Genomic DNA, 10,782 nt, shown 5'->3' with positions numbered 1-10,782 from the left:
GTGTGTGTGTGTGTGTGTGTGTGTGTGTGTGTGCGCGCGCGCGCGTGTGCGCGCGCGCGCATGAAGCTAGACTCCACATATAAGAGGTAACATATAGTCTTTGTCTTTCTTGGTCTGGCTTATCTCACTTAACACAATGATTTCCAGTTCCATCCATTTTCCTGCAGATTTAATTTTTCTTTTGTGCTGAATAAATTCCATCGTGTATACGTGCACCACATTTTCATAACCGTCAGTTGATGGACATCTATGCTGTTTCCATTTCCCGGCTATTGTGAATAGAGCAGCAATAAGCTCTATTCTATCATCCATTGCATGGGTGAGCAAATGTCTCTGTGGTACACTATAGTGCATATGCCACGGTATGTGTGTGCGGGTCAGAGGTGGTTCTCTTCTCCTACTGTGGGGGTCCCAGGGATGGAACTCAGGTAAGGCTTGGCCAAGCACCTTTTACATTCTGCGCCAGCTCACTACCCACCCCAATTCATCTTTTGTAGCCAGAGCTGGCCCTGAACCCATGATCCTCCTACCTTAGCATCTCAAGTGATGGAATTACAGCCCAGCTGCATCATGCCTGGCTTACAGGGCTGAGTGTTTTGTCTCATCCCCAAATCCAAGTCCTAAATCCTGTGTCCCCTCCAGGTCCTGAAGTTCTGTCCCACAGACAACCCAATAACAGCTCTAGAGTCATCATTTCTCTTGGCATTTATCTTGATGAATCATAAAATACAAGTGCAGAAATTAATGGGTGCACTTGTGCACATGCTCTGAACACACAAGGTGACACAGCCAGGAACACCAGGAATGATCCGCACCACAGTACATCCCCAGAGTGGACATCACCCACCACTGCAGTCACACACACACACACACACACACAATAGCCAGATGCACACATGCACGCTCAAGCTAATGGGGAGGCACATCTCACATGTCACCTACACGCACATCTCACAGGTTACCTACACCCACACTCACAATGACATACTTTGGGGGATTCACAGGAACAGCTGTCTTCCAGGACAGGCCTATCCTCATATATGTCTGGCCACACACCCATAAAGAGTAGCACATGCCGTGACTTCCATGTTCTCTTTCCACCATAACTTAACCTTCTCCTTGGATGCATGGAAACTCCATATGCCACAAAATGTTCACTTTCACAGGCACACTCTTCAACACCCATCCCCCCGATGGATAATTTCTCTGTGAGGACGAATGGCAGACTCACTCCAGCCATCTTCACTAGCAGGTGCAATCCCGAGGCCTTCCAGGTGTGGCTGCGATGTCCTCTTATTTACTGGGCTCTGTCAGAGAGGAGAGACGTGAGGTCAGGCAGACCAGCACTAGGTCTGGAACTCCACCCCAGCCCACCCCTGGCTCTGGCTTACGAGCAGGTGTTTTCTTCTCTAGCCTCTCGAGGGTTTTCTTGATTTCAGTTATATCTGGTGGGAGGAGAGGAGACAGCCATATCTGGGGTGGGACCGCAGGCAAAGCCCTGATATCATTAGCAGTTTCCAGTTTGAGTGAAGCAGATTCGGGTGTTGGAGGCTCACAGCAGTGGAATGGTGTGTGTGTGTGTGTGTGTGTGTGTGTGTGTGTGTGTGTGTGTGTGTGTGTGGTGTGGTGTGTACATGTGTATGTGTTCATGTGTGTTTGCACTTGTATATGCAAATACATGAAGAGGTCAGAAGCTGATGTCAGCCAGCTGTTTTCCTTACTTTTTGAAATAGGATCTCTCATTGAACCTGGGGTTTCACCCATTTGGCTAGACTGGTTGACCAGTAAGCCACATATATCTGCCTATCTCTACCACTACCACCCTTGCCCAACCGCTGGGCTTATGGACCCGTGCCACCATGCCCAGCTCCTACCTGAGTCCTGGGAATCTAAACTCAGGTCCTCATGTTGTACTTTACTGACTGGGCCACCTCCATAGCCTCACTAGTGTTTAAACATCCTCTCCTTGAACTCAGAGGAAACATCTATTGCCCCCTTCCAAGTCTGGAGAGCAGGACCCACCCATCTTGCCTGAGTAACCGGCACCCTGTTTGTCCAAACATGTTCACCCAAGAGGGCAGGCCTGCAAGGAGTACCTGCTGGCACCGTCCTCAGCTTGTCGTTTCCACTCTGCACTTTGCTCAAGACCACACCAATATTGTTCTTGGCCTCCTGGATGCCCTGCTGGACCGCTTTCCAATGATTCCTTTGCTGGTCCTGGCAGTTCAGCACCATGTTTGAGACTAAGGGCGTGGAATTTGAGATGTTCAGATGGCCACCACTCCTGTCCCTGCCAGCACCATGGTGGGCCTCCTCTGCACCTCCCACTCACCATTCGAAAGCTTCCCTCTCAGGCTCCACAGCTCCCTGGACATTTCCGAATCTGTTTAGGAGAGGATAGGAAAGCTTTGAAGTCCCCATGCCCCCTTTAGCCTTCTTGGAAACAGGGTTGAGAGCAGGGAGAAGAACCAGTGGAAATCCCGGAATCCCAGCTCCCAAGATCACTTACTTTTGACCAGGACCAAAGCAGAGAGGATGATGCATGACAAAAAGATGAGAGCAAGGAGGACATACAAGATCATGATGGTTCTGTGCAACCAAGGGGGGACCTGGGGTGTGTCCAGTGACGGCTTGGGCTGGGCTGGGACAGAAGCACAGGACACGTGAGCTGTGGAGCCCGACCCCCCCACCAGCCAGTTACTGTCTGTAACACCTGTCACCAGCACTGAGGACCACCCAGGACATTCCCAGTCAGTCAGCATCAGTACTACCAATTTGTATTCCTTACATTATGACCATCACATCCCTCTCAACCAATTCTGTCACCCAAAGACAAAAGCAGAGCCAACAGCACTGCCAGAAGCGTTTTCAGAAACCCCACCTCCATCATCTCAGCGGCAATGCTACCCCCACCGGAGTACCATCACTGCAGTGTGTGTGTGTGTGTGTGTGTGTGTGTGTGTGTGTGTGTGTGTGTGTGTGTGTAAGAGACAGAGACAGAGAGAGAAGCATAGGGTATCCTCCTCTGTCACTCTCCACCTATTTCTTTGAGGCTGAGACTGTCCTGTCTATTCAGTGAGGCCCCAGTGACCCTCTTATCTCCACCCCTCGGTACTGGGGTGACAGGCATGCACAGGACACCTGGTTTGCTCTGAGGGTACTGGAATCTGAACTCTAGTCCTCATCCTTGTGCGGCATTACTTTTAACCAGTGAGTTATCCACCTCCTCAGTTCCACAGTCTAGTTAGTCAGTTAAGGTTTCCCGTATCCCAGGCTAGCCTCCACCTCTCTATGTAGCCTAGGATGACCTTTAACTTCTACTTTGACCTCCCAAATGCTGGCATAATAGGTGTGTGCCCACACCCAGTTTATACAGAGCTGGTGATTGAACCCAGGGCTTTGTGCATACTGGGCAAGTTCTCTACCAACTGAGCCAAAACCACAGCTGTATTGCCATCTTTAATGCCACCAATACCACACTCCCCAGCACTCACCCTCTCCACATACTCCTTAAGTTTGGGGTGGGGGTGGGCAAGCAGGTGTCCACTCACCTTGTTTCCTGGGTGCTGATTCACTGAGTTTGAGCTGGTCCTTGTTTCTGAAGGGCAAGGTTATATTCTCATAGTTAGGATCGTGAGTACCTGTGTATGATTTGGCGAGAGGAGATGTTGAGACTCATCCGGATATTTGGGGAGTTGGTGGTTATAATAAAGCAGGCATGAAAGACAAAAGTCAGCGTTATAATTAAGCAGTGCAGGTGTTGTGAGCCCCTCGAAGGAAGAGGCTCCTCTCTCCTGACCGCTCCCACTTCCAGCGTCTTCATTTCCTGCTCCCACCCCAAGTGTCCTGACCTTCACTGTGGTCTGGCTTTCTCCGGTTCTTATCCTGGAAGGCTGATGCCTGCATTCTGCTTGGTTGATTCAAGTAGATTACCACAGCCTTGGGCCCTGGACCTCCAAGTGTCCACACATCCCCACCTACCGGAAGAAATGGGGAAATCTGAGGGGGGAGGGGAGGGAAGAAGGCTTCATCTCCTTTCAGGGATCCACACCAGATCTCCTACTCAGAGGTGTCTTCAGCTTCCACATTGAGTCTTTAGAGCAACAGAAGTTTCATGGATGTCCAAGAAGGGACCCTACATGTAGGGACAGAAGAGAGGTTTTTAAGGAAGCCAGGGGGTCTGGGTGGAAGACAGACAGACGGAACAGACAGACAGAATGTGCCTGACTTCATCTCCCTGACTTTTGTGTATGGTGGAGGGGGGTGTGCAGAGGACAACCCCAGCTATTGATCCTCAGGCAGTGGCACCTTGTTTTTAAGGCAGCTTCTCTCACTAGCCTGGAGCTCACCAAGTAGGTAAGGCTGGCTGGCCACAAGCCCTAAGGATCCCTCTTTCCACCTCCCCAGCTGGGATTACAACTGTGCCCCACATGACCAGCTTTTCTGCTGTTTTCTGTCTCCACAAAAAAAGCTGTATCAACTCAGAATCGGACTTTTAGAACAATGGCTGAGTTTCCTCTCCCCACAACACCTTCCCTCTCAGCCCCACTCCATAGTTCAACCCCACCCCATCCAAGTTCTACTTCTCATATAAGTACCACGTGTTAACTGATTGCGCCACGGGAGCCAAGGTCACACTCTCTGAGGCACCACAGAGAGCAAAGCGGATGTGAGGCAAGGAGGGAAAACCACTTCAACCCCACACTTACATCCAAGACTGAGGGTAGACCCATATCCTGAAAAATTGCTCTGATGGAATCTCCAGGGTATTCTCCCCTCCATGTGGACACACCAGAAGAAAAAGGCACTCACTCCATCTATCTGCTCCGCTACCTGGCTCACACACAGGCATGCACATACATGCACATGCCAACCTCCAAATGCCTTCAGTCACAGCTCACCTATGTATGCCACATGTTCATTTGCATTCTTTTGTAATATGATGCCCACATGAATATGCATGCATATTTGCATGGAGTATCTATATTCTGTCTAAGTGATGTCTTAAATTTTTTGAGACTTTATTTATTTAAAGAACTGTTGGAAGTATCACCATCACTGACCTCAAATTGTACTACAGAGCTATAGTAATCAAAACAGCATTGTACTGGCACAAAAGCAGACATGTTGATCAATAGAATTTAATTGAAGATCCAGACATAAATCTACATGTCTATGGACACCTGATTTTCCACAAAGAAACCAAAAATACAAACTGGAACAAAGATAGCATCTTCAACAAGTAGTACTGGTCGAACGTGATGGTTGCATGAAGAAGTGCGGTGATGTTCTCTATTCGTGTTCTAACAAATAAAGCTGGCCTGGGGATCAGAGGACAAAGCTAGCCGCTGTATTAAACATTGAGGTCAGGCAGTGGTAGCACATGCCTTTAATCCTAGCATTCGAGAGGCAGAGATTCATCGAGGCGTGGTGGCACACGCCTTTAATCCCACCACTAGAGGTCTGGAGGTCTGTACAGATAGACAGGAAGTGATAGAGCTGGGCAGAAAGAGGAAGTGATGTAGCTGGGCAGAGAGAGGAAGTAAGATGGCAGGGCACAGAAAGGTATATAGGCATGAGTATACAGGAAGTAGCTTTCTCCTGGGCTGAGGATTTTCTAGCTGTAAGAACTTGTGGCTGGCTTGTTCTATTCCTCTGATCTCTCAGCTTCACCCCAATATCTGGCTCCAGGTTTTTTATTAATAATACCTTTATAGATTCGTGTTACAAAGAAGAATGCAAATAGATCAATATTTATCACCTGGCATAAAACTCAACACAAAAGGATCAAGAACATCAACATAAAGCTAGATCCACTGACTCTGAGAGAAAAAGAAAGTGGGGAATAGCCTTGAACTCATGGGCACAGGAAAAGACTTTCTGAACAGAACACAGGCACTAAGATCAACAATTAATAAATGGGACCTCATGAAACTGAAAAGCATCTGTAAGGCAACGGACACCATCATTCGGACAAAGCAGCTGCCTACAGAATGCGAAAAGATTTTTACCAAGTACACATCTAACAGAGGGCTAATATCCAATATATATAAAGAACTTTAAAAACTGGACAGTAAGAAAACAAATGACCCAATTTAAAATAGGGTACAGAACTAACATAATTCTCAAAAGAGGGAACTGGAGAGATGGCTCAATGGTTAAGAGCACTGGCTGCTCTTCCAGAGGACCTGGGTTCAATTCCCAGCACCCACATGGTAGCTCATAACTATCTGTAATCCAGCTCCAAGTGATTTGACACCCTCATATAGACATAAAAAGAATTCTCCAAAGAGAAAACTCAAATGGCTCAAAAACACTTAAAGAAATGTTCAATACACTTAGCCTTCAGGGAAATGCAAACTAAAACCACTTTGATATTTCATCTTACACCTATCAGAACAATGAAGATCAATACAACAAATGACAGCTCATGCTGGGAAAGGGGAACACTCATTCATTGCTGGTGGGGCTGTAAATTTGTATAACCACTATGGAAATCAGTGTGGCAGTTCCTTGGGAAACTGGTAATAAATCTACCTCAAGAACAAGCTATACCACACTTGGGCATATACCCAAAGGACTACTAAAGAATAGATGTCCATCAACAAATGAATAATCAGAATCTGGTACATTCACACGATGGAATATTATTCAGCCATTAAAAGAAGTGAAATCATGCCAGGCAGGGGTGATGCCTTTAATCCCAGCACTTGGGAGGCAAAGACAAGCAATCTCTGTGAGTTTGAGGTCAGCCTGGGCTAGAGAGCAAATTCCAAGACAGCCAGGGCTGTACAGAAAAACACTGTCTCAAAGGGGAAAAAAAAGTGAAATCATGAAATTTGCAAGTAAATGGATAAAGCTAGAAAAAAAAATCATCCTGAATGAGATAACCCAGACCCCAAAAGACAGATATGGTATGTATTCTCTATGTGTAGATGTTAGCTTTTAAACCCTCAGCATATATACTACAATCTGTAAAACCACAGAGGTTAGGTATAGAGTAAGAGACTGGGGGAGGGGCAATCTTCAAGGAAGAGGAAATAGAAGATGTAGTTATGGGGAGACCAGAGTGGGAGGATTAAGTGGGAAGGTGGAAGGAAGAGAGGGTAAGGGAGGGGATACAGGGGGGAAGAGCTAACAGTAAGAGCCATTTGAGGGGTCATATACAAACTTACTCCTGTTGAAGCTTCCATATATATATATAAAAGAAATCTAAATGGCGTCCTGAAGTAAGAGGGCGACAGTGCCCCAGCTCGACATCTTTCACCACCAAGTGAACCCTCCAGTGTCAGGAATGATTTACATCTACTTGAATTGTCGGACAAAGGGACCTTCATGAGAACCCCCAAACAACCCCTGCCAAGGCTATTGGTTGCTCTCCACAAACTGATAGTAAGGCCCTGTTGCTGAAGACAACACCTACATAACTCACTGAACATGGAGAATTGGAGCTAGTGCCTAGCTAGACCTTTCACCCCTGCTGACTAGTGTTCATGGTACTGGAAGGCACTCTGCCTGGTACCAAAGGAGAAGGGCAACCACTAACCCAGCCACAAGCCCTGTGACCCACAGCACTGGTCTTCCTGAAAGACGTGCTGATGTAATAGTGGCACAGCATGGTGGGAGTAACCAACCTCTATCTGATTGGATTTGAGGCCCACTCCATGAGATGATACCCTCGTCTGACACCGCTACAGTGCCTAAGAACCTGAGACTGGACAGGCCATGGGCCTATGGGAAAACTGAATACTATTGTTATGCTAAAGGAATAAAGCAATAACATGTCTCCAAACAACATTCTGCAATACCCAGAGATCAGTGTCTTGCTCAGCCATCATCAGAGGAGCCTCTTCTTGTAGTAGATGGGAGCTAACAAAGAGACCCCAAACTGGACAGTGTGCAGAGAGAGATTTTGGAACACTCAGTCCTAAATGGACTGTGTTCATCAAACCCTTCCCCTTCAGGACTCAGGGAGCCATGCAAGAGAGGAGAGAAAAGATTGTAAGAGTTAGAGGAAACAGTGTCTTCCAGACTAAGCAGGACTCAGACAGAGTCCCAGCATAGAGAGGGGGAAGTGGGCGTGGCTCCCACCCCTAACCAAGAAGCCATCTCCACTTGATAATTGCTTGCAAAGGAAATTTTGTTTTTCTCAAATGGAGTCTCGCTGGTTTAATGAACCATATTTAGGGGCAGGCCCCATGCACAGAAAGAACTCAATGGTGTTTTTGTAGACTTTTTGTTTCATAATTTTTTTCATCTTACTGGCCTTTTGTTTGTACATTATATTTTCCAATTTTGTGTTTTTATGGACTTGGGTTTTTTTATTTTTTGTTCTTTTTGTTTGTTTGTTTTGTTTTGGGGGGTGTGTGTGTGTGTGCACATGTGCACATGCATGCACACAGGCATGTTTCTTGTGGTTTTTCTTTATTATTATGGGTTTATTCTGAGGGTTTTTTTGGTTTTGGTTTCTTAAGATATGGTTTCTCTTTTCAAGAGAAAGAGAGAGAGAGAAGGTATGGAGTTGGAGGGGTGGGGAGGTGGAGAGGAGATGGAAAGGGGAAGCCCTGATAGAATATATTGCATGAAACAACTTTCAAAATCAAAGACACTATATAATATTTTATTCATTCATTCACTGTGACAGGGTCTTACTATGTAGCACTGGCTAGCATGGAACTCACCAGATAGACCAGGATGGCCTCAAACTAACAGTCCTGTCTCTACTTTCCAAGTACTGGGATTAAAGGCATGAGGCCACCACACCCAGCCTGATTTGTTTTATTTTTAATTCTGTGTACTTATGTGTGGGTGTGTGCACATGAGTACAGGTGCCTTCAGAAACCAGAAGAAGGCCTCAGACATCCCTGGAGCTGGAGTAACAGGTTTTTGTGCTGGGAATTGAACTCAGTTCCTCTAAAAAAGCAAGGCATGCTCTTAACCATTGATCCATCTTTCTCCAGCCCCCAATTTTTTATAAATTATTTTTATTTTATGTGCGTTGGTGTTTTGCCTGCATGTGTGTCTGTGTGAGGGTATCAGAAGCCCTGAACTGGAATTACAGACAGGTGTGAGCTGCCATGTGCTGGGAATTAAACCTGGGTCCTCTGGAAAAGCAGCCAGTGCTATTAACTACTGAGCCATCTCTCCAGCATCCAGCTCCCAATTTTTTTTACATTTTATTTATTTATGTATTTAATTATTTTGTTTTGTTTTTGAGACAGGGTTTCTCTGTGTAGTCCTGGTTGTCCTGAAACTAGCTCTGTAGACCAGGCTGGCCATAAGCTCAAAAATCCACCTGCCTCTACCTCCCAGATTAAAGATGTGTGCCACTACCACCTGGCTCTCCTAAGTTTCTTATGCGTGTAGGCTTGTTGTTACTGTTATTCTTTTTTCTTAATTCTGTTTTTTTTTTCCCAAAATAGGCTCTCACTCTGTAGCTCTGACTGTCCTGGAACTCACTACATAGACTAGGCTGGACTCAAACTCACAGAGATCTGCCTGCCTCTGCCTCCGGGGTGCTGGGATTAAAGACATGTGCCACTACACTTGGCTTATCTTTGTTATTTTTAATTATGTGTAGGGATGTGTGTTTCTAAATGTGGATATTTGCACATGAGTACAGGTGCATGCACAGATCAGAGTTGTCAAATCTCCTGGAGCTGGAGTTATAGATGGTCGTGGGCCATCTCATATGGGTGCTGGGAAATGAACTTGGGTCTTCTGGAAGAACAGCAAGAGATCTTACCCTCTGAGTCATCTCTGCAGGCCCCATGGCTGGTGTGTGTGTGTGTGTCAGTGCGTGCGCGCACATGAATTAGAGGTGGTTGTCAGCTGCCCAACACAGGCACAGGGAAACTGACTTGGGTCCTCTGAGGGAGCAGCAAGTGCTCTTAACCTCTGAACTCTCTCCAGCTCCTTTCTGTTCAATCAGGACCTCGACAGTGAAATGGTAGCACCTTCATTCAGGTTCTTCACACCTTAATTAACTCAGTTTCCCAACCCCTTCACAGACATGCCCAGATGTGTGTCTTCTAGGTAAGCCTCAGTCCTGTCAAGCTGACAATCAACCATCATAGAGTTATTAATTCAACAAATATTTTTATTGCACTTATTTATTATTTATGTATCGTGTGTGAACACATGGTGCACAAGTGCCCCAGTGCACACGTGGAAATGGGAAGACAACTTGCGGGGGTTGGCTCTCTCTCTCCACCATGTAGGTTCCAGGAATCAGATCATCAACCCTGGCAGCAAGCATGTTTGCCCACGGAATCGTTCAATAGCTCAAGATAGAAGGAAAGAGATATCCTCTGTCCTGGGCTTTTGTATTCTAGTGTTCATGGGGGTGTAAGTGTCCTGGGTGCCTCTGACACTGCATCCACAGAGGTGGAAAATGGACTTGAGAGCTATGGATCCCAGTCTTAACAAGGTCCAGGGTCATCTGTGAGGGTGAGGATTGTTTAAGGTTAGCCTGGATTACATGAGACCCTGTCAGAAAGGTGGAGTAAGGGGAAGAAAAAAAAAGAAACAGAGTGACAGACAGGGAGAAAAACCTTCATAAAATTGCCATACAGCAATTCCCATACACCTCCTTCTCCACTAAAGAAACCACACAAGGCTCATGTCCACTTCACCATGCATCTTTATCATCACTATCAGCAGCAACATCACCATCATCTCATTCCGTATTTCCAGCCCCTCATCTTGGACCTGCCCCCTGCCCTCTCACCATCCCCATCCCTCTGCTCCAGCACATGGCAGGCCAGCTCAGCTCTCAAGACC

General features: G+C 46.5%; 1 protein-coding gene across 1 annotated transcript; it reads right to left on the bottom strand.

The window, feature by feature from the left end:
* Positions 1-395: 395 nt before the first annotated feature.
* Mcemp1 (mast cell expressed membrane protein 1) lies at positions 396-3,918 on the bottom strand. Its single transcript, XM_052754828.1, has 6 exons — positions 3,852-3,918; positions 3,552-3,641; positions 2,510-2,641; positions 2,333-2,383; positions 2,097-2,243; positions 396-1,445 (listed from the first exon to the last, which is right to left on the bottom strand). The coding sequence occupies exons 1-6, from the start codon at positions 3,904-3,906 to the stop codon at positions 1,294-1,296; spliced, it is 627 nt and encodes a 208-aa protein (XP_052610788.1). The 5' UTR covers positions 3,907-3,918; the 3' UTR covers positions 396-1,293.
* Positions 3,919-10,782: the final 6,864 nt, after the last annotated feature.

The sequence above is a fragment of the Peromyscus californicus genome, unplaced genomic scaffold (genome assembly GCF_007827085.1).
Source record: "Peromyscus californicus insignis strain IS unplaced genomic scaffold, ASM782708v3 Scaffold_2__1_contigs__length_46816999, whole genome shotgun sequence".
Lineage (NCBI taxonomy): Eukaryota > Metazoa > Chordata > Mammalia > Rodentia > Cricetidae > Peromyscus > Peromyscus californicus.
This window is presented reverse-complemented; position numbering and strand designations above follow the sequence as displayed.